The sequence below is a fragment of the Poecile atricapillus genome, chromosome 1, assembly GCF_030490865.1.
Source record: "Poecile atricapillus isolate bPoeAtr1 chromosome 1, bPoeAtr1.hap1, whole genome shotgun sequence".
Taxonomy (NCBI): domain Eukaryota; kingdom Metazoa; phylum Chordata; class Aves; order Passeriformes; family Paridae; genus Poecile; species Poecile atricapillus.
The window spans coordinates 3,681,162-3,709,087 of record NC_081249.1 but is presented as its reverse complement, the minus strand read 5'-3'; the positions used below and the strand labels follow the sequence as shown (position 1 = coordinate 3,709,087).

General features: G+C 42.7%; 2 protein-coding genes across 2 annotated transcripts in view; both read right to left on the bottom strand.

Annotated features, from left to right (window-relative positions):
* The window catches only part of B3GALT5 (beta-1,3-galactosyltransferase 5), a 359,311-nt gene that overhangs the window by 39,289 nt on the left and 292,096 nt on the right, over nt 1-27,926 (bottom strand). The gene's annotated exons all lie outside the window — the stretch shown is intronic.
* On the bottom strand, nt 394-26,459 carry SH3BGR (SH3 domain binding glutamate rich protein). The gene is made up of 7 exons (XM_058834309.1): nt 26,221-26,459; nt 20,307-20,492; nt 13,975-14,055; nt 7,264-7,461; nt 4,101-4,130; nt 1,843-1,950; nt 394-889 (listed from the first exon to the last, which is right to left on the bottom strand). The coding sequence occupies exons 1-6, from the start codon at nt 26,263-26,265 to the stop codon at nt 1,885-1,887; spliced, it is 606 nt and encodes a 201-aa protein (XP_058690292.1). The 5' UTR covers nt 26,266-26,459; the 3' UTR covers nt 394-889; nt 1,843-1,884.

Here is a 27,926-nt window from a genome sequence, read left to right as displayed (position 1 = left end):
GGGTGGCCTTGCAGGGCCTGAAGGAGCCCCAGGAAAGCTGGAGAGAGACAATTGCCAAGGGCTGCAGGAATTGCCAGGAGCCAGGGAATGGCTTCAAACTGACAGAGAGTGGGTTTAGATGGGATATTGAGAAGAAATTCTTTATTGTAACAGGCCCTGGCACAGGGTGCCCAGACAAGCTGTGGCTGCCCCATTCCTGAAAGTATCCAAGGCCAGGTTGGATGGAGCCCTGAGAAACCTGGGATAGTGGAAGCTGGATGATCCTTAAGGTCCTTTCCAACCCAAACCATTCCATGATTCTAGGATTCCATGACTTTGTACAGCCCACAACCCTAACGATGGGGAAAACATCTGCGCAGAGTTAAATTAACGCTTTTGCAGACAACGAGCAGATACGACAGAAAACACATTTATTTAAACTGCTGCACAATGGGAATCTCAATCATTTTCAAATGCCAGCTGAGGGAGAAGTGACTCACATGGCTTGTGTACAGGAAGCCTCTTTGAAGTTTTCAGTGCTGATTTTCTCTTCCTCTGAAGACGTCACTGGTGTGAGTGCAGTCGGCTGCTGAGTGGCAGCACCATGCTTGGCAGTGTTTGGACATGGAGAGAGACATGGTTCCTGCCCTGGGGAGCTCACAATCTAAATGTGACACGGACAAAACTATCCCAACACATAACAATTGACTGAAATACCATCTCTCAGACATGAGATCTGTTTTAACAAGCATCTGGAATACCAAATATATAGATAAAGGCTGCAGGTGGGACAGAGTGGTGTCTGTGTTCTGTTTATGTTTTTGTGTTCATACAGGCACAAAAGGTGTTGGTGCTTTGCTTGGGAAAGGGATTTTCTTTTCTTTGGTGGGGTGGCTCCAGCTGGTGCTTCCTGAACAAAAACAAAGAAAATTAAATCAGAACTCAGCACTTCTGTGATGTTACAGATCTGAACTTTGGACAGTGTTGTGATGAATTAATTCCCATGCAACAGATGAACCCAGATTTGGGAGAGGCAGCATGAAAGAAGAGATGGATTTCCTGCTCTGTCGAGGTGCTGGGAAATCCCACCAGCACCTGGTTGGTGAAACCTTTGGCAGCTGGGAATCCAGGCTGGACATTGGGGCTTGGAGACACCTGGGACAGTGGAAGGTGTCCCTGACCATGGCAGGGGGCTGGAACTGGATCATCTTTAAAGCCTTTTCCAACCCAAACCATTCCATGATTCTATGGATCCTAGAAAAAGCACTCTGTATCTGTGATCAGGGGGAAGTCCCATCCCCCAAAGGAAAATCTGCTGGAAATTCCAGCTCTCTTGTTTCAGTTTCTCGTCTGTGAGTGATTTTCTGGTCTGTATTTCAGTGCAGGGGAGAAGGGACAGGGGAGGGTGAAAAGCTGAAAATTAGAATTAGAAAGCAGATGCTGACACAACTGGAGCAGTGCTGGTGTGCTCACACACCTGTACAGGACAAACTCTGCCTTCCAGGTGCTTCCTGTTTTGTGATTTTAAATTTGGCCAATTTTCAGTAATTTTATACTGAGTCATATTTCTTGTCAGGCTCCTCTCTCTTACCAGTATTTTAAGTTTTCGATTAAATTTGAGAGAGGAATTCATGTGGGACATGGAGCTCCTAAAAGCTGCAATGGAATCATAGCTGAGTAAGAGAGAATAATTTTTATTCCATGTGAAAGACAAGCTGCAGCACTTAAATCTACTTTTGAGTCATCAGCTGGGTACTTTGTGCTTGGACACTTTGTCCGTCCACAACAGTAATTACAAAAAAATTGCAAGTTTATGTTACTTAAAGGATATTTAAAAACTGTGCTTGATGTTTCAATATTTACCTGAAAACCTGTTCAAGAAATATTGTGTCATAGAGAACTGTACTAAGACTCTTCCTGCTCCTCCACCTCTTCTTTTTCTTCTCCCTCTCCCTGCTTTTCTTCTTCTTCCTTTTTTTTATAATAGAAAATATTTGTTGTTACCATATAGGAATTGAAAGGAAAAAAAAAAACCAGTCTTGAAATGCAGAGCTCTGCTTTTACAACTGTTCTATTTCTAGTAAATGCAAAATTCTTTGGGATTCAAAAATAGGATTAATGTATAGAGTTTTTAATCTCAACATGGTAGGGCTTTATTTTGTGGAGTTAATAGGCACCTGCTGAAATATAAGAACCCTCTTCTTAAGGAGGTTGGAACACGTGGTTAAGCTGCAAATAGATGCTCAAAATCAAAATGGGAACATGAAATATGTGTAAATATGACAAAAAGTTTAGTATTTTTAATTCTGCACTTTCCCAGGGCAGTAAACAGCTAAAGATTCATGGCACAGGAACTCGACTCCTGAACAATTTAAAATTCATCTGGGATCAGATAAAACAGCCTTGTTTCTGTCTCAAAAGTTCTTATTCCTCTCTTTTATGCAGGAGAAATGACACAAATGAAAGACAACAGCCCTTTGCTTCAATCAACAGTTATCTGAATTTGTGTAACACAAACAGCAATCTCTGCTTATTCTCTTTTTGGAGCAAATGAAGCTCTACTCTGAAAAACAGCTGGAAATTGCTTTGTGGGCTCCTCTGCTCCTCTTCCAGAGATCTCTTGTCCAAAGACACTCCCATATGGATAAATCAGCTTTATCTCAATCTGCCACCCCTTCACAAACTGCTTAGACTGCAGGAGTGACATGAATTTCTCCCTGGCATAATCAAATAACCAGTCAAAGAATCAATAATGAGCTTTCAGTCAGGATTGCAGGTCGTACAGGAGCAGCACAGACTTTTGTTTTTCCTCTCAGGCACCTGCTGTCTGTGCAGGAGTTGCTGAAGTGAAATCCTGTTTAAATATCTGCTTGGGAATGGAGCTGTTGGAATCAGATTCCTGGTCTCAATTGTTTCTCAGGGAAAAACATTGCACTAAAGAACCAGTGCTGAAAAACCAGAAATGTAATACAAACATCTGTGGATTAGAAGTTCTTGTGCCAAAGGAATCTTGCCTCTCTGGGCATTTTCCACCCAGGAAAGGTGGATTTTTTTAGCTCATGAGAACTCTGACACAGGGCCTGGAGAGCCCACAGACAAGCCACATATTTCAGATATTCCCAACTTCCATCCAAAACTCAAGTCAGTTACCTTTCACAGGAAAAAAGAAACCAAAAAAAAAAAAAAAAAAAACAACAAAAAAAAAAAGAAAATAAAAAGGTTATTTTTTCTTGCTTGAAGCATTAGTTGGTGGTGCCAGGGTACAACTAACCAGGCTTGATGGCCCTCACCAGCCTCTCCAGGAGCTCCTGCACCTTGCTCATGGGTCCAGGAGCTTTAGGGTCAGGAAAACACATCCAGGGAGGAGCAGCTGAGGGAGCTGCAGGGGCTCAGACTGGAGGAGGCTCAGGGGGAACCTCACTGCTCTGAACAACTCCCTGCCAGGAGGGGACAGCTGGGCTCAAAGGGAAAGGAGGAGAAATGGCCTCAAATGGCACCAGGGGAGGCTCAGGTTGGAGATTGGGAAAGAAAATTTCCCTGGAAGAGCGGTCAGGCCTTGGGATGAGCTGCCCAGGGAGGTTTGGAGTCGCTGGAATTGTCCCAGAGGAGTCTGGATGTGGCCCTTGGGGACAGGGTTTGGGGTGATGCTGCTGGGGCTGGGCTGGCACTGGGTGATCCTGGAGGTTTGGGCAAAGCAAAAAAGTGTTTGAGGATTTGCACCCAGGTCTTACAAATTGTCATGAGGGAAATATCTCCTTTATGGGCAGAACTGCCAAAATTGTCAGAACGAGTCTTTCACACTGAAAATGCAATCACAGCATGGTGTCAATCAGTGATTATCAAAGATAGACTTGTCATGGGAGTCCTTGGCAAATTTTATTGAAGACTCTGTGACAGACAATTTCTCTTCCATTTACAGCTTTTAATGATTAAAGGCCCATCTTTGTTCCCAGTCAATAACACCACAATAGGACCAACCATAATCTCTAGCAGATTATGACTGTGGTGTATTTACTTTCATGAATAAGAATTTACCAGCTTTTGAGTGAAGCAAAGGGACTGGAAAGGAAATAAATACACACAAACAAAAGATGATAATAAAATATCCAGGTATACTATACCCCTGTTGCTGCATGTTCTTCCTTGCCTTCCTACATAAGAGATACAAAAGAAAATGTTAAAAAGGTAAATTAAAGCAAGAATATCAGAAATCAGACAGGGAAAACACAGCAGAAGTTAAATACTGAATTCAGGAAAATTATGTGGAATTCACTGGATTCATTTGGAGATAATGTTCTCCAAATTAACTCACAAAGCATATTCAAGCTAAAATTTTATGTTGGAAAAGGACTATAAAATCATTAAATTGAGCTCCCTTTTCCTCAGTTACTTCTAATCAAAACTGCTTCATTGGCAAGTGGATTTGGAGCTGGGTTTTGTTTGCTTGTTCAGGTGGAGTTTTTGTGGGGTTTTTTTGGTAACTAACTGGTCTATAAAATGAAAGTATAATCAGCATTATAGAGTCTTATCTATGCTATATATCATCATCCAGAATCTGGCTTGTGATTCTGTTAAGTGTTGTAGGCTGCAGCAGATGCCTTGGCTCAACAGGGAATAAAAAATAATACAAGCTGGTTTTAGACTGTAGATTGAGCAGAAGTGACAAGAGAGATAAAAAAGAAAAAAAAAATAAATGTACAAAGTGAATGGAATTTAATGCTAGATCCTAAGCTGGCTGTTGGGGGAAAGGGCTGATCCTACACAAAATCCCAAAGACAAGAGGCAGATGTCACAGTGCCATGCAGAAGGCAGAGGAGTTGATTTGGGCTCTCAGGGAATGAGTTAAGGGAGGGAGTTGCAGTGCCAGGGTTTAAATATGGCCTGGGGAATTGCTGAGACAGGATACAGACTTGCATTATATGATTTTTGAACATGTTTCTAAAATAATTTTGCCCTGAAGGGAGCCTAATCTGTACTGAAAACTGATTTAACTGGGACACCACTTGAAAAATATTCTAAACTCCAAGCTTAAATCTGAAGTCAAAATCAGGCAGTGAAACTACAGGAAATTTATTACCATCACCTCAAGTGACCAGCAGGGTCCATGTGAGCTGGAGCTCAATCTTCCCTTCAAGAAACTCAAAACCAAAGGGACAGACAAAGCAAGCATGGGAGGCACCACATCCATGTGGACAAAAAGCTGGAGCTCCTGGATTTCTGCATCTCCCAGGAACAGCAGCAGAAATTGGAGAGAGCCGCATCCTCCACACTGAACATCCCCTGCTACTGAGCACTGGGGGAACCTCCCGAAACCTGGACCCTCCCTGCAGCCCCAGGGCTGAGGCAGTCCCAGTTTGCTCTGGTTTCTGTCCTGTGCTCACTGGTGAAGGCTGAGGGAATTTCACCTCGCCCAGACTCTTCCAGAATTCCTCCTCAGCGCTGACATTTCTCCCGCGACGCCGCTGGAGAAAAGCTGGCTTGGATACACCCCAAAAATGGGAGTTGTGTTTGAAGCAGTGCTAAATAACACCAGAATTCCTGTACTAAATTCCCACTGGTGTATTTCTTCAGCCATAGAACATAAAACTGCCATCTCTCAAATTTTTGTGTTGAAAATACCTCTATCCTTCGGGACTTAACATCCAGTGGAGATACTCTGATGGCAATCTGGCACTCTTTGAGAGTATTTACTTTCATAAAGCCTTGCTCAGGTAAGGAAATGGTATTTTCACTTTCTTTTATAAGCATAAAATGAGATACAGAGACCAAAGGTGGAATTCATCTCTCTGTAGCTGCCTCAGAGTTGCTCTTCTCATCTAACCCCTTCCTCTGTGCTGTCTGTAGGGAGCGAGTGAGAATAGCAGAATTCCTACAGAATGATTCATGCCATCCCAACAGAAGTGATAATTGGGATGAACTATAGCAAGGCAGGCAGATGCCACGGCACTGAAGCGATTTGTCCTGAGTGACACGGGAAGTGGGTGGTGGAACAGGGCAAAAAGTGTTTTCTGTGCTCTCTCCTCTGCTTCTCCCCTCCCTGAAAAACTGCAGAGAAATCTATTTTTCACTTTTAGCTCCAATCCTTTCTGTGAGAAGCGGAGCAAGGTGCTGGTGGCACAGGAGTGGCACTGCATGATGTCAGTGCAAAACCTCTCCTACACAGCTGCCTGACACATTTGCAGACAAATCCCAGCATTCTGCTCTCATTTGAAAAGCATTAAAGCAGAATGCCAGCCAGAAGGGCAAGGCACCCAAGCCAGGCAGCAGTTTTAGCTCCTCTTATCAGCCAAAAAAATTTAAAAGGAGTTTGATGGCCCTCACCTGCCAGCTGAAATTCATAGCAACATAAAAAGTGCTTGGATATAATTTTCCTTGAGGAAGAATTTAGTTCCCACTGAGGACTGTCTCTCCTCATCACTGTTTTGAAATGATGAGTGGGACTTCCCAGTGGCTGAGGTGTGCATAAAGGTGTAAAAGGGGCATTTCCAGCCTAACAGTGACCAGATCAGTCACTATTAAAAAGGGCAGTGGGGAAAGACCAACAGAGAGGGGTTTCCTCTGGAGAAATATTGCAGCTAGATGAAAAGAAACCCACCAAACTTCATTTGTTTGGATCTTTAATGTAAGAGATGATGCATTTGTGCCAGATATTCCCCAGGAACCACCTGATCTCCAAACACAGAAGAACCTGACAAGTGTGAGTGCTTCATGCAGCAGCAGGTCTGACTCCCTGGGAAGAGCTGGCATCCAAAAAAACCCATCCTTAAACGACAACCTGAGCTGCAGTTTGAGGTCTGTAGTACCAGAGCAAGAGCAGACAGAAAGGAAAACATTGGCCTCTGTTTCTGCACTGCCCAGGGGATTCTGCAAGGCCTGGAGAAGTCACTGCTGGATCTGCAGCAAACATTCCCAACCAGATTAATGAGCACTGCTCATGCTGGCTGTTGAGAGCAGCAATTTTATTTTTTTTCACACAGGCAGGACTCAGATGTCCAGTCCTAAATTATCCTCCATAACTAGACTCTGGTTCCCAATGGCCATCATGATAAAGTAAAAAGCTTGGGGTAACAAGTGGCAAAAGGCAGCTGCTGTTATTCAAGAATCAGGACAAAGTTCCCTGGAGTTTTATCCAGGTTTCATATCATCCTGATATCAAAGAAAATACATCCAAGAGACACTCTGCAATCAGTCACCCTGGGGCACACCAGTAGGGCTTGTCGGTTTATGTTTCATGTGCTTAGCACAGGTAAAACCCCCAGATCACAAAGAGAAAGGAAAAATTACCTGTTGATCTTCTGGTGGTGTCTGGTCAGACTGAGCCTCTTCTGGAGCCCCTTCATCTGCCTTGTCTCCTGTGTGTGCCTCAGTTTCATTTGTGGCATCAGATTTTTCATCCTTAGAATCAGATTTATCTTCTGTGGCTTCTGATTTCTCCTCTGTGGCTTCTGATTTCTCCTCTGTGGCATCAGACTTTTCAGTCTCCTGGCAGCAAAGGGGAAGTCATGGTAAGCTTCAAGGCACATAATCAATAATTCATTTCTACAAAATTCTTGATTTTTGGGATTTTATTTTGGGAAATTATTTTGGGAAAGTGTTTTTCTATTTTTGCTTCAGCTCTCAAATGAAAATACCCCCTTTTAGGGTGTATTTCTCCTCTGAGAAGAACACTTGCTGGCATGTTGAGCAGGTGGGGTTTGTGTAGGGAAAACATGAATTCAAGCCCTTCTCAGCACAGAAGATTCTCTAACCTTCCTCTAGAAAGTTCAATAGAAACCAAAGCTCACCCTGATGGCACATTTGAGCTTCAAGGAAAAAAACAACAACCTTTTTCCACCAGCATGAATTGCAAATAAACATCATCTAGAAGCTCCAGGAAAACAGAAGCAATAAAGGATTTCACATTTAGTCTCTTGTTTAAAAACATCAGGAAACTCTTCCCACATCAGTCAATCAAGTCCATTCATTCCAGCACAATAAACAAGCTCCTCCTGGGAGGTTCTTTATTTGACAAATATCCTGGTGTCCTTTCAGCTGGGTGGCTGTGAAAGGTCACAGTGGCTCCCACACTGTGTCAGATAAAAGGAGGCCTCGAGTGGAACAGCAAAAATATGATGAAATGCAAGAGCATGAAGTGCAAAGTCACCTTATTTGGGACAAGCAGTTCTGGGTCAGAGATTAGAAAGTGATTTTTCTATTGTACTTTAGGAGTTGTAAGTTAGTGCTCATCAAGGGGGAAAAAGATGGGTGGATTTAAATACGCGTGGGATAACTGAGCCATGAGTGTGACAGTGAAAGAGGTAAAAAATGTGATCCTCAGATGCATGAGGTGAGGCAAAACCTCCTCTGGATCGCTCTGTGCCATCCCAGCCACTCAGGCTCAAGAAAGGAACTCAGACTGGAACAGGTGCAGAGAGGGCTACAGGAACATCTGAGGGAGTGGAGAGCCTGTCTTATGAAAGGGTGACAAAAAAAGCTCCATTGCTTTAATCTGTTGAAAGTGATGCTGTGAGAGGATATGATGGCACTCCCAAAATAGATCAGAGTAAACATCAGACAGGGATAGGATAAGGAAGAGTACTGAGGGAGATGCAAAATGAGTACAAATTGGCTGTGAAGAACAATTCTAATCATCATCAGTGGGAGATTTCAGAAGAGATTTGTAGTAGAAAAGCTGAGGTAAAGGACCTTAATCATTAAAAGGAAATTTGTTCTCTTCTGAGAGGTGTTATCTGGGGTGGGCTCCTCTGGCACTCAGGGGAGGTCCTGTCCTGTGCCATCCTGAGTCCCACACTTTGGGAAGAGCAGCACATCCCTGAGAGGAGACAAACTCCTTCCCCATCCCTGTGACCAAGCCCTCACAACTCAGCCACCCGGCTGGTTCAGGGTTTGCTGCTTTTCCGTAATTTCATTTGTCTCTACAGTTTAACAGAAGCCCTCAGTCATGTTCCCCCGTCCTTTAAACTTCACAAGTCCTCCTCCAGTGTCCCCATGATGATTTCCTCAGCCAGTGCAGGGCAGGGGCATGTCTGGCTGGCTTTTATCCCCAGAGCTGACTGGCTGAGTGCACAGCACATCTCTTTTTCCCAAGATGTGCTGTGGGACATAAGAGATGTCCTCCTGCTGACAAGCTCTGCTGGATGGGGACAGAAATGATAGGAAGGAGCTTAGGAATGTTTGGAAGCAGATATCACAGCAGTTTGATGTTTTTGCTTAAATTTGACTGCCTGTAAGGCTTGGTGCTCTTTTGGCAATTTTCTCCTGAATTGTGGAAAGTTGATTTTACATCTGAATTACTTGCAGTGGGAAGAGAGTGGGCACAAAGGTCCCGAAGTTCTCCTTGCTCTGGAACTGGAGCAGGAGCTGGTGAAGATTAAAGCTTTAAAAAGCAAAACATTTCTACCTCACACTGGTTTCACACTCTGTCACACAGCTGCACAAGGGTTTCTGCCAGCACGTGGGGGATGCACGGGGATGGAGCAGAAGGAGCCACAGGAAGGAGGAGGGAGAAAAGACAATTTCTTTTTCTGGCAATGTCATCTAATTTCAAGTGCACATAAAACTGTGGGCTCACTGCACTCTGATGCTGGTGGCATTGTTATTAAAAACAGATCTACAGAGACATTTGGCTTGGTTTATTATTTACTTTTCTCCCACAAGCCAAAAAATATTTGAAGATTAAAATACATAGTAACACAAACATACATTGAAATTCTCTTGTGCAACATTGTGTTAATGCATTATTTTCTTAAGGAAATGGCAACTTGTGACAGACATTTCTTTGCAGAAGTTCCTCTAACAAAAAGGACAGTTTTAATGAAAATTAAATTAATAGAATCACTGACCATGATTTGGGTTGGAAGGGACCTTAAAGATCAGCTTGTTTCAAATTCCTTGCCATGAGCAGGGACACCCTACACTGGACCTGGTTGCTCAGAGCCCCATCCAACCTGGTCTTGAAATTGGTTAAGTATTTCTTTTCAGCACAAATATTAACATTTCATTAAAATCCATGCACTCAGTATTTTTGGCTGGGACATAAAATGCATAAGGACCACAGAGAAAATCCTAATTAAAATGACCCTATTGAGTGAATCCATCTCAGATGAATCACATGCTTAGATCATAAAGCACAAAAAAAAGAGTTGTAGCTGAAAGAACTAAACTCTAGAAGCAGCATGTTATCAGCCAGAACACACACACACAGAGCTCTTGTTAATTATATGGAGAACTCTGACATTCAGAATATCATTGCCACACTGGCTCTCCATAGAAACACAGAATTTAATTTTCAACGAATTCCAAATGAAGTACCATTTCTAAAGATTGGCTGACAGGTCATTTTCTCTTTAAATAAAAAGTACATAGCACAAATTTGTAATTCCAAGCAGATTTAGGAGAAGCCTTCTTCCACTAACTTAAGCGTGAGTATCTACAGATTTGGGAATATCAAGATTCTGGATATTAAGATCAAGAATAGTGGGATTAAGGCTTCAAGTATGTACAGTATTTGAAAACAGACCCTCAACTCAAATAAATCTGAGTTCACTGAGTCAAACTAAGCATAAAAATGGTGCCAACTTTAAAAAAATGTACCCAGCTTTTGAGGCAGCTGAGACTGACACACCTGACCCCAAACATACAAACTACACCTTTTATAGCTCAGATCTACACATGTATCCTATTGGCACATCACTACTCAGGCCACTAATCCAAGATTAAACAGGATTTCTCAGAAATCTATCACAAATTTGAGTGCATAAGGCACAGCTGCCTTTAAATCCCAGCCTGCCCTGAACCTGATGTAGACCAGGTATTCCTGCAGGTGAGGGGGTATTTGGTATTAATAGATTAAATTACTTATTAACACAAGCACAATCTGCTGCTTCTCTGAGGCACAGAACACTGTTCTGCTCAGCCCTGCTAAATGATGCTTTGGAAAACACAAAATCCATTTGTGGTGAGGAGACAACAGGAGAGAGGGTGATGTGAGCTAACAAACCCTTGCTGAAGCACCACAAATTGGATTGGCTTCTTGTAAAGTCACTGGATTTTATGGGCACATTGCACCCTTCAAAGCAAATAGATCAAAGATCTAATATCATCTACGTCAAATAGATGTACTTGTTATGATAAAATCACAGAATCAGAGAACCATAGAAATACTTGGGTTGAAAGGGACCATAAAGATCATCTTGTTCCATGGGCAGGGACACCTCCCACTGTCCCAGGTTGCTCAGAGCTCCATCCAACCTGGCCTTGGACACTTCCAGGGATGGGGCAGCCAAAACTTCTCTGAGAAAACTTTCCTAATGCATCACCACCCTCACAGGAAGGAATTCCTTTGTAATAGCTAATCTAAACCTACTCTCTGTCAGTTTGAAGCCATTCCCTGGCTCCTGGCAATTCCTGCAGCCCTTGGCAATTGTCTCTCTCCAGCTTTCCTGGGGCTCCTTCAGGCCCTGCAAGGCCACCCTGAGCTCAGCCCAAAGCTTCTCCTGGCCAGGCTGAACAATGGCAGCTGTGCCAGCCTTTCCTGCCAGCAGAGCTGCTCCATCCCTCTGCTCATCCTGGAGCCTCCTCTGGGCTCTCTCCAGCAGCTCCAGCTGCTCCCTGGGCTGGTCCCAGGGCTGGATGAAGCTCTCTAATATACAGAATATACTGATACATAGAAACAGCAGAACAAGAGAATATGCAGAACTGGATGTGTATTTTGCACTCAGTAACTGGAATGAATTGACAATAAATTTAACTACAAGTGTTTTGTTGGGAAATTATAATTTGTTGAGGGAGCCCCAAAAGGTACATCTTCTTCCTCAGATAGAAGGAAATAAGCTCAAAACACTCCTGGTCAGGACTGTGCTGTGGAACAGGGTCATGGCCATTAAAGAACTTCTCCAGTCTTGGTGCAGTATGAGACAAAAGATGAATGGAAAAATAAATAGAATGTTTTAAGACAAGGGTATCAAAGGGGTATCAGCTCCATATTAATCTTTTTCATGTCTCAGCATAGTAAAAATCCTTAGAAAGTAAATTCTTACTGCCTTGTTCTGACTCCATGCTTTATAGTTTGCTTCTTCATTCAAAAAAAAAAAAAATAAATAAACCAAAACCCACACCATTTCTTAAGAAGGGATTAATAGGAAACCTTGTCATATGTGTCATCATCACCATCTCTTCCACACCTGACTTATCATTCCAGATTTATGCTGCTGGAAATCAGCGTCATGAGCCATCCATTGTGCATATCTAAGGTGGAGCTGACAGAGTGAGGGGGAAGCAGAAGCAGAGCAGCAGAGTTCTTTGCTTGACAAAGCACAGGCAGCCTCTCCTGCAGTGAAGATGCTGAAGAAACACCTCTGCAAGAAGTGTCTGTGTCTCTGGCAAACATGGATAGACTCTGAAAGGGAGACTATCAAAATTCCACATTTAACAGGGACTTTACAAACGCTCTCACTTATTTGCACTGGCTGGACTGAAGCCACCACCAGGGCAGCAGTTAATCACTGTAAACAAGGCTTGCCTGCTAGCAATGGCACTGACAAACAAATCTGCCCAGCAGAATGTACCAAATATATTATTTTCAACATTGCCAAAGTTGTCATGAAGTAGAGACTGTAATAACCTCTGCTGACAGCCAGGAAGAAACGAATTCTAAAAAATTATTACTTTGTTTCATAGATATGGAATCTACCAGGACCTTGCATGAAGAAGCAGATAATCCGTGGAGTGGGAAGGTGGAAAAATACAATTTTCTTTATCTCACTGATTCTCCACATATCTTTTATAATGATTATAATATGAAATACCTGCAGTCCTTTAAGCCTTTCACGGCTTTGTGGATGTTAATTAAATGAATTCTCACAAGACCCTTGTGAGGTAGGCAAGCCATTTTTATTTCCCTGGGTGGGAGATGGCACAGCTAAAGCAGAAAGTTTAAATCACTCTCCTTATCATGCAGGGACTCAGTGTCAAAGACATTTATAACAACTGGGGCTCTCCCCTGGCTGTATTTTCAACTGTGGCTCTCAAAGCACTTAGCAAAGGCTCCTTTTTTTTTTTCCCCTCTGCTTTTACAGAACAGGATAAAGAGACATTTCCAATGGTGTTTCACTCAAAGGTGCTGCAGAGTTGGACCAAAGGCTGATCTCCTGCTCCAAGGCAGTTCCTCAGCCAGGTCACCACAATGCAGCAGAGTTCTCCTGTCACTCTGGCTCATCACTCTCTTGATTAATTTCTTTTGTTGGCTCACCCACGTTAAAGACATTTTATTACCACCTAACATGAGCACAGGATAGCAGAGCTGTAATGCTCACAGCTATAAAGCTTCTAATCAGAGCAAGATTCTAATAAAGAAAAAAACACATTAGTTTCTTTAAAAACAACACAAGGTGAAAACAACACGAGGTAAAAACAGGGGGGAAAAAAATCCCAAATAAACTGTTTTTCTTTTGCCAGAAATATATTAGAACATTGTCAAAATGTGATGGAGAACCACAGGCAGACTTGCCAAAGGGACTTGGTGAAGGGCTGGGTGAGCTTTTTTCTCCCCCCAGGCAGAAGGAGAGAGTTCCATGGTGCCAGTGAGGGATGGGATGGGTCTGATCCCAGCCCTGCTCTTGGGGGCCAGGCCCAGCCCTGTTCAGTGGCCAGCAGCAAGAGAAGGCTGCTTGCAACCAACACAACCTAGAAATTGTGGGAGGGAGTCTGCATGGTTTAAAAGCTGAGCATAATAAAACACTGCTGTGTGTCAACAACAACAACAACCCCATCAGCTGGAGCCATGGTAACAAGCCTGCAGTGAAAGAAGGCAAGAAAGAACTATTCTCTAGTATTTACTGAACCAGACACTTTTTTTCCCCCTAAGAACACTTTGCTGCTCCAACATCTAATATATTGCTTGTCACTGCCTCTTATGTGACATGCTGAGTCACTGCCTGTGTTCATCTTTTATTAAAATCAAATAAATGATCCCCATGGAAGGACAGAAGTGCATACCTTTGTGCCTGGAGGAGGAGCAAGGCCCAGGAACGAATAAATAATATTTTCTTCCTTAGCAGAGAAAAAGGATTCAAAATCCTAAGAAAGGAACAAACAAACAACAGAGAATTGGCATAAAAAAAATCAAACAAAAAGCACAGGAGGAAGAGATCAGCGCAGGCAAATCCTACATTGATGAGAATGACCATGCATTTGTACAATTGTCTGCATTATCTGAGCCCTAGGAAGAAAACACAGATAAAGAGAGTTTCACACAGGGTGACAAAATGAATAAATGAGCAAATCTCTCCAGAGACATACACTTTAATTATATCCCATTCATGGCAGAATCAGATAAAATTAAGTGTCTCATTTTAACGTGCCTCAGCTGTACACTCTGAGGCAAAACTATTCCCTTTAAATGTTAAAATAAAATTTGCTCTGAGTGACGACACAAAATAGGCCCTCAAAACCCTGGAACTTCTTTATGGCAAATAAAAGGCAACAGTCAACGTGATAGCTCAAGTGAAATGGTAACAAGGAAACTTTATTTTAAAGAAAGGCAGTCTGGTTAGAAAATGATGTCATTTTCAGACAAACTTAGGAAAATGCTGTGCTGTGCTGGTCTCTCTGATATCCATGTACCAACCAAACTGTCATGTGCACTGGAGAAATGAATTATAAATCATTACATGAAATGCCTGTTTTCAGTGGAAATGGAACTGAGAATATGAGGGATGCCTCCCATCCTGACAGCTACAGCTTCCATGCTCTTTACTGCTTTCACCTGTACAACACTCCTATCAATTCAGCAAGTTTTGCTATCACTATTTTTGTTACTGGAAAGCTCACAGCTCACATCTTACACAGGTAAAAATCAACAAATATTTAATTTCCAGCAGAATCTCCAGTCAGAAGTGGCTGGCCCAGAATCAACCAGCTCTGAGACAGGAGACTGCACATGTCCTGCTGAGTCCTACACTACTGCCTTGGTCGTGGTATCATCCTTCCTCTAATCCCAAATAACTCCAAGAATAGAAGCCTGTAAATAATAAGGTGCTGAGTCATCCTTGAGACTTGTTTGTAAAGCTGGGTTAGGACCTGAGTTGTTTTATCAAACTGTTTTAGTATTTCCAGAGTATAAATTATGGGAAAGGCTGGAGTGGATGATTTTGAAGTCACCTTAATGCCAACAAGAGTGGAATTGATGACATTTCAGTGCAGTTTGCAAGAGCTTTACACACATGACAAATGACAGCCCATTGCACTGATTTATCTGAGGGACAGATTGGCTTTCACACAGTCACATCCAGAGGGAACTGCTCCATCTGGGAGAAGCCCTGGAGCACATTTTGCTGCTGCTCCAGGCCACCCATTTCTCAGACCATCTCTTTGCTGTTTTCCCACTGCTGTGGGATTCTCCTTCTCATCCAACCCAGGCAGTGTCTGCATCTGGATCATAGATTTAGGAGTAGTGCAGCAAGCAAGAAAATGAGGATTTTCTGCAATTTGAAGGGCTGGGATTGGACATGGCCACACAAACACGGGAAACTTGTGCCCTCCTGCAGACCACATACTCATAAAGCATCCTGAGCAAACCATGGCATGACATGGCAAGAGCTGGGGATCGAAGAGAAGACAACAACAAGGAAAGGCCATGAAGTGGACTTGGTATTTTATATGTCATTATGAGGAAAAGTGGCCCACAGCAAGTGTACTAAAATTCTCCAGAAACACAAAGCCTTGTAGATAAGCAGACTTGAGAACATGAGTGACATGAATGACCAGACAACTCCTTATCAGAAGTGGGCAAAATCTATGATATCAGGGGCTCCTTGGCAACAGGGAGTGTGCAATGACATCCCACAGTAAATGGAAAGTCTCTTATTTCCTCACACTGAGAAGGAAGCTATCATGAATTAAATAAGAGATAAAGGAATACCTACAGTGATCAGGGAATAGTTTTTTCTACGGTTTATTTGCACCCATGCTTTAGTAATGGTGACTTGTTCACATCTCCATTTGCTGAATGACTAAAGATAACTGTTCCCAAGGCAGGCAGTAAGAGAAATAAGCAGGAACAATTTATTTCAGGTAAGCAATTGTATTTTATCTGTATGAAAAGACATAGATGGTCTAAGTTGTGCTATTTGTCAACCGAATATCAGTAAAAAAATTTTCCCCCAGTGCTTGGTACAGCACCAGGTACAACACAGGACATGGAAACACCATCCTTGGAGTCTTTTGGAATTCAGATAGCCAAAGCCTCAGGCAATATAAGCTAACTTTAAAGCTACCCTGCTCTGAGTAGCAGGCTAGACTACAAACCTCCAGAGGTCCCTATATTTCCATAAATTTGAGTTTAGTAGTTACACAAATGATAGAATCATAAAATGGCCTGAGTTGGAAGGGGCCCATAAAGTTCATCTCATTCCAGTCTGGGCAGGGACACCTCCCACTGTCCCAGGAGCTCCCAATGTCCAGCCTGGCCTTGGGCACTGCCAGGGATCCAGGGGCAGCCCCAGCTGCTCTGGCAATTCCATCCCAGCCCCTGCCCACCCTGCCAGGGAACAATTCCTGCCCAAGATCCCAAGATCCAGCCCTGCCCTCTGCCACTGGCAGCCATTCCCTGGCTCCTGGCAATTCCTGCAGCCCTTGGCAATTGTCTCTCTCCAGCTTTCCTGGGGCTCCTTCAGGCCCTGCAAGGCCACCCTGAGCTCAGCCCAAAGCTTCTCCTGGCCAGGCTGAACAATGGCAGCTGTGCCAGCCTTTCCTGCCAGCAGAGCTGCTCCATCCCTCTGCTCATCCTGGAGCCTCCTCTGGGCTCTCTCCAGCAGCTCCAGCTGCTCCCTGGGCTGGGATCCAGGGCTGGGGCAGCTCTGCAGGTGGGGTCTCACCTGAGCAGGGCACAGGGACACAATCCCCTCCTCACCTCTGCCCACGCTGCTCTGGATGCAGCTCAGGACACAATTGGCTTTCTGGGCTGCAAATGCACATTCCAACATCAAATGAAAGCCTTAATAATTCAGAGATGTTTTTTGAAGTACGTACAAGAGTACTTTATTCTACGGAGTTCAGTTTACAGAAGAAAGCAGAGATTTCAGCTTACAAAGAAAAACAAGTTTACCTTTCATTTCTTTCCTAGTTTTCTAAGGGTTTTTGTTAAGCAAAGACAGGAGCAACAGAGTGCTCAATATATTTAGCAATGACACAGATGCAGACGTCTGTCTAGACATGAGCAAAGAAGCAGCTTAAGAAAAAGATCAAATAAGGACATAATTGCCAGCACTGATGGATTAGAATGGATACTTGAAATTGGTGCTATAACCAAGCATACAAAATAAATCAATTTCTAATCTATTTCTTCAGGTGGCAATACCAAAGATCTGAGAGGAAAATAAGATCTGAGCTATTTTATCAGACGGTTTTAAGATTCTCTGACCTTGTGGAAATGCTGCTCCCAGGCAGTGTATCTTTATAAAAATCCATCTATAAGAAACCTCCACTTTACAGTAGAAGCTGTGGAGTGGAGCAGCTCTTCATGGTCACCCAGAAAATGAAGATGTCTCTTCTATGTCTGTCCAGAAAAGCAGATGTGCAGAGGGACTGACTTTGTTTTCTTATTATGTCATTCTATTCTAGCACAAACAGAAAACTCCTCACCTGTCCCCAGAACCCCTTTTCCTTCCCACCACTCCAAAAATTTCACTGAATTGCAGAAGAGGACATTGGACAAGGTCCAGAAGGAACATTCCTCCAAGGCAGGAATCACTGCATCACTTTGATCCACTGGTTCAGATCCACCTTTAATGAGATAATGAGGGAATCTCCTGAAAACTATATATTTTCTGATGCCTGACCTGAACTTTCTTTGCTGCATTTTCTTCTCACACAGCTCATCCCACCTCCAGTGGGCATGTAACAGAACATATTTTCCAAAATCCTAGATAATTCAGGTGGGAAGAAACCTCATGAGACCACTTAGACCAACCTCCAGCTCAAAGCAGGGCCAATACTGAACTCAGACCAATAATTTGCTTTTTGCTGCAGCCCTTTTAGTTGAAGATTGCATTGCCTCTCTCCAAATCCCTCTTTCTCAGGTAAGGAAGTAAATATTTTATCTTGACTTTTTATCTCCCAGGCCATCATGATGTGTACACACATGCACACATGTGAATGGGAAACAAACATTGATAAGAACAACTGATAAGACCATTAATAAGGAGGGAAATGTGGAAAAAGAGTGATCCCAAAAAGAAGAACGGGCAAAAAAATGAAATATAACAGATTTGACCTAAAAAAAAAAAAAATAAAAAGTGCTAGCTGTGAACAAAGAAAATAAAAATTAGCAGGAAGGAGAAAGGGAAAATATCTTAAAAAAAAAAAAAAAAAAAAAAAAAAAAAAGTGAAAAGCTTGACTTGTTTAGCCCAACAAAATGAAGATTAATAGAGGATACAATTCCCATTTACAAATATATTGGATTGGGGCTGCTCAAGCTAAAGGGTGATTTGGGCATAGCAGGAAATGGGTATGAACTGTCTGCATTTAGCCAGGCTACAAATTCAAAGGTTTTTAGGTGCCACAAGAGTGAGGCCCTTAAAAACTGATGAGAGCAATATATTTTAAAAGGACTTTCATGAATTCAAGATACTGTGCTGGAGTCACACAGACCTTTGCAATCCTCAGGGATATTTTTAATAAAATGGCTGAGCCCCAAGGAGTGGGACACAGGGGAAGATGTGTCAGATAAACATTAACCAGCCTAAAACTGTTCTGGATTTCAGGGCAATGGCTCTGCTGGCCCTGCACAGGCTGTGCACAGAAGCAGAATGCAAATCCCTGGGGTTTTATTGTAGAATATGCCACCTGGGAGGATTTTGCAGCAGTCTGGCAGCCCCATGTCGTGTTTTCAGCCCACATCACACTCTCTGTGCAGCTCCCTCGAGGCACCTTCCCCTGGGGAGAAGGGTAAGGCTCATGCACTGATATGGATCTCATCACCTTATTTATTTGGAAATAATGATGCTATAAATTAGTCTTTGTTGTGCACCCACTGGGATCATTAGCTCTGAGCTTTGAGAGCTGAGTACATTAGAATTCTGGAGACTTTTAGACTAATTGTAAATTTGATTTCATTTTTAAATCAGTAGCTGCAACTCCTTTCCCTATGGAAGTGTTTTGCAAAGGACTATTTCTTCCCTTGAATTTATTTCAAGATGTAGATTATTTGGCTTCCTGAAATAGCTTCAGACATGGAGTAAAAACTCTATTTATCATTTACTATCAAGACTGACCAGTTGCAAAACTCTATAAGGCAATTACTCTTTAATTCCTTATATAACTTCTCCAGGGAACATCAGAAATATTTATTGCAGCACTGGCTGCCACAAAACCCAGAGTAAGATATATCAGATTATACTTTTTATTGGTGCAGACTGGATTCTGAAATGCACATGAACTCCAACACACCAACTTCTTTTTTAGGAATTCTATGAGAAAATGAGCAAACAGCTGCACTCCAATATTCATATTATCAGCTTTTGCTCTGAGAGCATTGAAGTAAATTCTGAAAAATCAGTGGCATGAAAATCCCAGTAGAACCTTGCAGGAGTTCCCACTGGATTTGTGCAATAACTCCAAACCAGGCCCACTGTGTGCCCTGCATTCCAGAGCACTTTGCAGGTTCATTCCAGCCATCAGATCTCAGCGCTTTCCAGACTGGGCATTTCCACCCAGACTATGAGAAAATAAAAGGTCTCAGATTATCTCTTTTGATTCACAGCCCTCATATTCATGCTGGCACATTATTATCCTTCTCTGCTTTGAACAAACTGTCTCAAGAGAAAGAACCTGTTACAAGCACATATGAAAATATAAAAGCATCTGATGAGCGCTACAGCTGCTGTTATGAAGAGTTGGATATTTATTGAATAACACCAATAATTCAAACCACATTCTAGAACTATTCCAGTAAACAAACATTCCTATTTATTTGTACAATATAATGGAAAAAGAAGATTCCTATTCCCAGCCTCTGGTACCTCAGATATCTATTTGATGTCCCTGAAGCCCAGATAAGTCCAAACAAACAAAATATCAACACTCTTCATCAAAATTAACTGAAATTTCAAGAAGTTTCTCCAGTCAGTTTTCCCTCCATGCATAAATAAATAATCTTCTATTTTTTTGCTTTTCTGTGCTTAAAAAATGTTGCCTCAGAACTGCTCTTTCACAGTGAATCTCAAATTGTTTTAAGGAATTTGTTTGATTCTTCTTATTAATGGAAAAGTGTCCCTTTCTGTGAGAAACCACTCTCTGAAGATGATTAAATTTCCAAACAGTTTCTTACCCCACAGTACCGCTCCTCGTTGAAGATCTGTGGAGGGAGGGGAATTCCATTCTGAGGTTTTTTTTCACCTGGGACATTCTCTCTCATCCATTTCCTATTGTCCTCATCTCCTGCTATGTCCATTTGCTGAAAGTCGATCTTGTTGGCCTCTAAAAAGCCCACAACTTCTTGCTGTTTCTTTTTTATCTGGGTAGGAAAGAGGGAAAACAACATTCCTTCTTTAAAAAGAAAATGGTTTTCTAAAAACAATTGCTATTACAAGAACTCAGGCAAGTTTGTCAAGTTTACAGAATCTTTTAAGTTGGAAAAGACTCATCGAGGCCTGATGATCTTGATGATTAAAAGGTCATTGAGTCCAACCTTTGGCCAATCCCCACCTTGTCCCCAGCCCAGAGTGCTGAGTGCCACGTCCAGTTGTTCCTTGGACACCTCCAGGGATGGGGACTCCAAAGCTCCCTGGCAGCCTATTCCAATTCTTTTTCTATGAAGAAATTCTTCCTGAAAATTGGAAGTTCCTGAAGTGGGATCCACTTCTCCAGTAGCCCTCAAACTTTTTGAAGCTGAGATTCAACACTTTCTGTCAGCACCCAGAGTGCTGCCACTACATCCCTCCCACCACACACCCACCCCCCAGCTTCTTTCTTCCCTCCCTGGATGCAGTGACAACTCCAGCTAAGAAATGAGGCTCAGCAGGAAGCCTCCTACTGTGTTCCCAGATCTGGGAATGTGATGTACACATACTTAAGGTGATCCTGCCTGAAGTCAGTAAAGGTCTGAAAATGTACATATTTCCCTCAGCCTCCTCTTTCCCACCGATCACATGTGACATTCGGCTTTCTGGGAGCCACGTTTCTCTCTAGTCTTTAATGTTAGGCATAAATAAATTTCACACAGTCAGAATCACATAATAGCTGGGATTTGAAGGGATCCTCCAGTCCAACCCCCCTGCCAAGGCAAGGTCACCCAGAGTAGGTGACACAGGAAAGTGTCCAGGTGGGTTTGGAATGTTTCCAGAGCAGGAGACTCCACACCTTCCCTGGGAAGCTGTCCCAGTGCTCTGCCACCCTCAGTGTAAAGGAGTTCTTCCTCATGTGGAGCTGGAACTTCTGTGTTTTAGTTTATGCCCATTGCTCCTTGAGGTATAATATATAAATATGAGTTAAGGCTCACAAAATTCCAGCACAGCTGAACTCCTGTGCTTAAATACATCCCCCGTTACAGAATGACATTCCTGTTGGACCACAAAGAACAGGGTACATACAAATAAAACCTGTTACACTCAACTTCTGTGACACCTAAAATTCACTCGTGGCCCTTATACCCTCTGATACCGGTTCTGTGCAGGCATTGAGCTTATAACCCATCCTTTTACTCTGAAAATGTAACATTCATATATTTCCCTACTAAAGGAATGCTGCTCCTAAGCAGCATTTAAAGAACTTGCCAACACACATAGCTAGAATGAGGCATCAAGGTAATTTTTGTATCTTGTGATTTGAAACCTTGTCTTCCATATGTCAGACATCTGAACACCTGAAATTAAAGTGACACCAAGCTAGTGTAAATCAGAGGGACAGGTAATGAGATGAGAAGTCAGTGATTACATATTTCCATAATCTAATAAAACAGAAGAGCTGAAGTAGATTGATAGCCTATTATCCTGGAAGGATGAATTCTCACGAGTAAGGATAAAATTTCTTTTCCTTGTACAAACAAAGAAGCATCTATCTACACATATGCTTGCTTATAAAAAATAACAAACATAAAATGCTGTACATTTTTATGGTGACAAAAACAGAGGTTTGCAGTGACCTAAAAAAAGCACATCACTTTGAATGAAAACACTAATCCAAAGTGGTTAAAAGCCATGCAGCTGACAGAGTTCAAAGCTGCTTACTTCTATTCTTATTTTCTCTTTTTAAACAGAAATAATCTCATTACTGGCTATTTAGCTGCAGAGTTATTTGCAGAACACATTCAGGCAGCAGAAAGGATTGCTCAAGGGACATTTGACTGGAGAAAGTGGCAGGATAATGTTTGTACAAATGGTTAATAAAATCTGCATGAGCCAACAGCAGGAGTAACATCACATGCTCTGAGAGCCAGGGCGCTCAAGTGCTGTCAGCTGCAATTCCAGGGTCAGCCTGTCCCTTTGGACACAGGCACTGCAGGAGATAGGGCTCCTGGAATAACTGCTGCTCCAGACAGACACTGCCTCTGAGGAGATAATGGAAATGTGCTCCTCTGCCTATGAAAACTGGAACTTTTAAACCTGGCTTAATAATTTCTCTTCAGCTTGAGGTTCATAATGCACAGGGGGCTCAGGCAGCACCAGATCTGAAAGCAAAGCATGGTGTGGAAAAGTTAATGCTGAGGTGAAGCAGTGAAGTTTCATGGAATTATGCTGCTTAAGGAAAAGACAAGGGGTTTATGACAATGACAATGAGATAAACAGAGCAGAAGATGTGCTGTCTTTGGGCTCACCATTACTGGGGTTTAGGCAGAAGAAAACACTCGGGACACAACCAAGGGTGAAACCACAAAGCAAACCTTTGCTGTGGGTGGCACTAAGTGGGCAACCAAAAGAATCACTCCAGGAAGCAGCACCCACAGAGGAAAATTTAGGATGTAACAACACAGGACATGCAATGGCTTTCCCAGAATGGATGACTGCAGGAGCTTGTTTGTGCCCTCCCTTGTGTCTGATGGCTCAGGAAGAATTCAAATTACTTGGGCATAGATTACTTGGAAAGTGGTGATGAGCAGGATATTATTTCAGCAATGCCAGTATTTCTTGCAGCAAAGCTTGAGATGCACCATCCCTAGCTACTAGTGTCCTAAAACAAGAAAAAAAAAATGTTTTAAATAGATGTTATCTAGCTAGAGTGTAAGAAGTGCCAGAGAGGTTGTGGACTTTGCATCCCTGGAAGTGTTCAAGGCCAGGTTGGATGACAGAATCACAGAATGGTTTGGGTTGGAAGGGACCTTAAAGATCATCTCATTCCAACCCCCTGCATGGACTGGGACACCTTCCACTGTCCCAGGCTGCTCCAAACCCCATCCAACCTTTCACTTCCAAGGATGGGGCAGCCACAGATTCCCTGGGAAACCTGTGCCAGGGCCTTTATCACCCTCACAAAGAAGAATTTCATTTTAATATCTAATCTAACCCTTTACACCTTCATCTTAAGGCAGTTCCCTGTGTCCTGTCCCTACATCCCTTGGCAATTGTCTCTCTCCAGCTTTCCTGGGGCTCCTTCAGGCCCTGCAAGGCCACCCTGAGCTCAGCCCAAAGCTTCTCCTGGCCAGGCTGAACAATGGCAGCTGTGCCAGCCTTTCCTGCCAGCAGAGCTGCTCCATCCCTCTGCTCATCCTGGAGCCTCCTCTGGGCTCTCTCCAGCAGCTCCAGCTGCTCCCTGGGCTGGTCCCAGGGCTGGGGCAGCTCTGCAGGTGGGGTCTCACCTGAGCAGGGCACAGGGACAGAATCTCCTCCCTTGCCCTGCTGATTTTGCTGCTTTTGATGCCGATTTGATGGGAGGAAAACTCATAAAATGTCACCAAAACCACAGGAAATAAAAGGATTTTATAGGTATCTTAACCATGAGCAGCAGGAAGCAAGACTGTAAGACTTGCTCTGTGTAAGACATGAATCCTCTTTGTCCCACAATTTAGAATCTTGTGGGATATTATCAAATCCTAAACACCTCTGTGATTAGCAACAACATTATTTTATTTTTTATTGCCTGGTCCAAGCCAAGCATTAAGTGCTTTTTAGTGCTATAAATAAATGTTTCCACTTCTGCTTGCCTTAATGAATAGTTCAGTATCAGCTAAGTGTAGAGCAGAAAGATAATAATGCTGGAGATATTTAAAATAAATTTTTGAAGCGTCAAGGGGAAAAACACAGATTGCACATTTGCTCCAGAGTCACAGTGAATTATAACATTCCAGCATCTGATCCAGAGCACCAGAATGTCACTGAGTTCACTACATTCAGTTGCACAAATTATTTATTAACATGAAAACCACTTGCAGTGAGTAGGGTGACCATGTACTACATAAAATGAGAGTTCTTCATTCTTTGCCAGCAATCCTCTGCTGATTTACACCAGAGGTTGGGCCCATCTTATACTGAAATTCAAAATCAACACCATGCATTTGATGGGATCAGTCACCAAATTTGAAGTGATCACCAGTGCTAATAGGACAACTTAAACTTCCAATATAAACTGTTTAGGGATTAAATTAATTCCTCTCAGGAAAAGATGTACATGCTTGATACAAAATTTCTGTTGAATAGGATTTTAGTGATATATTGAGGTTTGTGCTAACTCCTTGTGTGTGAATTTTATTTTATATATACCAGAACTCACTAAAGGTCCATTGAAAGGACATCTTCCATCCATGTCCATGGGAAAATGTGGGAAACTACTCCAGGTGTACTTGGCACTGCAATTCAGAATCAGTAATCTGAACACAAACTGAGATTGCTACAGATATCCACACACCCAGCGCACCAGAAAGGAGCAAATACAGAGGAATATTGCCATGTGAAGTTTCCATAATTTTCTTTTGGAGTCTCCAGATCAGAACAGGCCAAACAGGAGCAAGAAGAATGCCCATGCACAGCACATGGCAATTTGTAAAGCTACTTGAGCAGTGAATGCTTTATTATAAATTACAAACTACTAACCCTGGAGTTCCAAACTTCCTCTTCTGTTTTTCCCCCTTGTAGCTGACGTTTATTATTAAAAACAAACAAAAAAAGCAACCCCCCCCCCCCAAACAAACAAACAAAATATCAATAGTAATTTTAGAATTTAAGGTTTAGGAACAGGCTGGTGAGAGAACTGCAAACTTCCTCAGCAGTATTCCACTTGGAACTTTAGTGAAGGACCCCCAGTTCATTTCCTACAGATGATGGTCCCATAAATAGGGGGTGTTTTTTGGAGCTTTTCCATTCTGGAATCTTCTTGAAGAAATGGAGCTGATGTCAGGGAGATAGAGATGTAGTTACAGCTCTGTGCAAGCACCAGCCAGTTTGTTTAGCCAGGTCACTGGGAGGGAGGGAGAGAGCGAGTGCCAAAGGAAAACTGAAATCTGAGCTCATCTGGGAACTGGATATAAAAGGAAACAGTCCTTTCCCGGTTCCCACCTCCCACGGACTTCCAACCTCCCTACTATTCACATGCCCTTCCCTTCAGCTGATACTCTCTGCTGACAGCTACAGCAGTAGATCTCAATGCTAAAAATCATCAGTATAGCATTTCAACAGGCACACACCCAAAAAAACCAAAAAACAACAAAAAAATTTATACTAACAAAAAAAAAAATCCAACAAGACAAAACAAAAATAAAAAACACCAACCCCAAACCAAAAAGAAAACACCAAGCAAACAAAAAACCCAGTAAAAGGAAGGAAGAAACTTCTTGGGAAAGAAGTTTTCCTGCCTAACTTTATCCAGCTCCAGGCTATTTCTAAGACAGAGTTCCCCCTTTGCAGGAGCAGTGTCCCAAAATCTCTTTTTAAAACAAACACTTTATTTTCTCCTGTAAACAGTCTAGTGTTGCTTTTGCACAAGTACAATACTCACTGTTTCCTTCCTCAGTGTATATATATTGCAAATACTTTCCCAAACAGCAGTAAATCTATGAAATGACAGATAATTTAGATGTAAATGTTGTAACTGTGGCAAAAGCTCACAGGCAAGCCAGCCTGCACTGACAGAAATTCACTACATCTTGAACAACTTTCAAGAATAAGGTGGTCAGAGCAGAATAAAACTAAGGTTTATTCCTGCTAAGAATTCCAGAGGGTTTTTTTGTCACGTGCAAGCTCCTTCCTGGCATCTCCTAGGTTAATCCCCCACCCTGATCCCAGCGGAGAGAGGAGGATGTTAAAGGAGTCACCTACCGCTGTAGAGCCCGAAGATGTGGTGACGAAGACTTTGATCACCATGCTGGCAGTGGTGGAAGTGAATCAGCAGAGCAGCCCTGCTATCCACAAGTCACCACAGTCCCCGGAGGAATCCAAATGTTCCACAGCTCCTGGGCTAAGCCAGCTTCTAAATGGATTCCTCCTCCCCCTGTGATCCGGCAGCTTTGCCCTCTCTCCCTCTCTCTGGGGTCCCGGGTTTTCCCACTCCATTGGCTCTTGGGTATTTTGGGACGAGGATTGGTCAGTAAGAGGAGCCAGAGCAAGGGGTTTGCACCTGCCCCTGGCCTTATTGCACTAGATTGACAGGGTGGCAGCCTGAAAAAGGCAAGGGAGAGTAGTGCACCAATGAGACAGGGCTGGGGAAATGTCTGGGAGAGGGGGAAGGGACAACTGAGAAGGGAGAAGGGACGGGGAGCTGGCAATTTCGTGTTGGGGCAATCCCAAAGCTGTCGGGTTGCATGGGCACCGTCACAGCTGCGTCCCGAAGGAAAGAGCTTTCCCAGACCGCTACAAGGAGCTGGAAATTTGAGGTTACAAAAGGGGAAAGCAAGGGGAGAATAGATGCATCAGTAATTATAGCAGAGAACATATCAAAATAAGCCTTGGTTACGAACACTCTTAGCTTTAAAGGATCCAGATCATCATCTACATTGCAGGGCTCAGGGACTTTCCTGACATAAATGTGTGTCAGGACATTGCCTGATACTGATTTGCCTGACTCTATGTACCCAGAACCTGTTGTTGCATTTCCTCCTCTTTTTCACATCACCTTGGAAATTTTCAGGGCGCAAGGTGTAAGAAGAGGTCCAGAATACTCGGCAAAAAATATTCCCATTCTCCTGTGTTATCCAGGATGCTTTTTTTCCTGTCTGGTTGTCACCTTCTACCCCAGAAATTGCCACAATTCAGTGCCTGCCTGCACATACTTGCTAAAGGAGGTCTCTGGGCATGAGAGGTATTTGAAGAATGTTAAATGGTCACAGATTATTTTCAAATTTTAAGGGCCATGTCTGTTTCTGCTGTGAGCAACATGAGCTCAGAAAAGCTGACCCTGTGCCAGAGGTGAAACTGGACTAGGTTTTAGAAAAACATATTTCACATGCTAAGATTGAATATAGTAATGCCTGATCCTGAAAACGCTTAAGATTATAAAACTTTATTTCCAGAATTTATTAAATAGGACTAAATACACTATTACATAGTAATAGAGTTAAAATGCCGTTGAAAGGATGTTTTTTGTCTGTATTAACCAGTATGCAAGGCTGGAAATGGAGTACTCCACGTATGGAACTGGGATCCTGAAAAACTGCACTGAAAACTTAAAATAACAGTATGGGTATTTTATTGTGGCTCACCATCTGTCATTTCTTTTTTACTTTTGAGAGGTAACAGCAACAAGCCTACTAGAAGTAGGCATCTTCAAAGTATTTTCCTGAGAAAGAAGTACAACCATAAAAAAACACAGCGAGAAAACATTAATTATTGCCTGAAGTTATTACACAAACTTGCTTCTCAGGAGGTTTTATATGTGACTGTAGCCTGGGAAATGACTGGCCATTTGGAATAGCATGTTTCCAAATTATTTGGGTTTTTTGTGCCCCAAAGAAGTACAACCAAAGGATGAAATGGTCCTGGGCTTCACAGCATACTGATCAGTGTAGTGATGATTCCAATAATTTATC

Excerpts from the sequence above, each read along its gene's own strand:
- SH3BGR (XM_058834309.1), bottom strand. The coding sequence starts at position 26,265 with ATGGTGATCAAAGTCTTCGTCACCACATCTTCGGGCTCTACAGCG. Across the intron at positions 20,493-26,220 it reads CATCTTCGGGCTCTACAGCG|ATAAAAAAGAAACAGCAAGA; the intron begins GTAGGTGACTCC and ends TTTCCTACCCAG. Across the intron at positions 7,462-13,974 it reads CTCCTCCTCCAGGCACAAAG|GAGACTGAAAAGTCTGATGC; the intron begins GTATGCACTTCT and ends CTTTGCTGCCAG.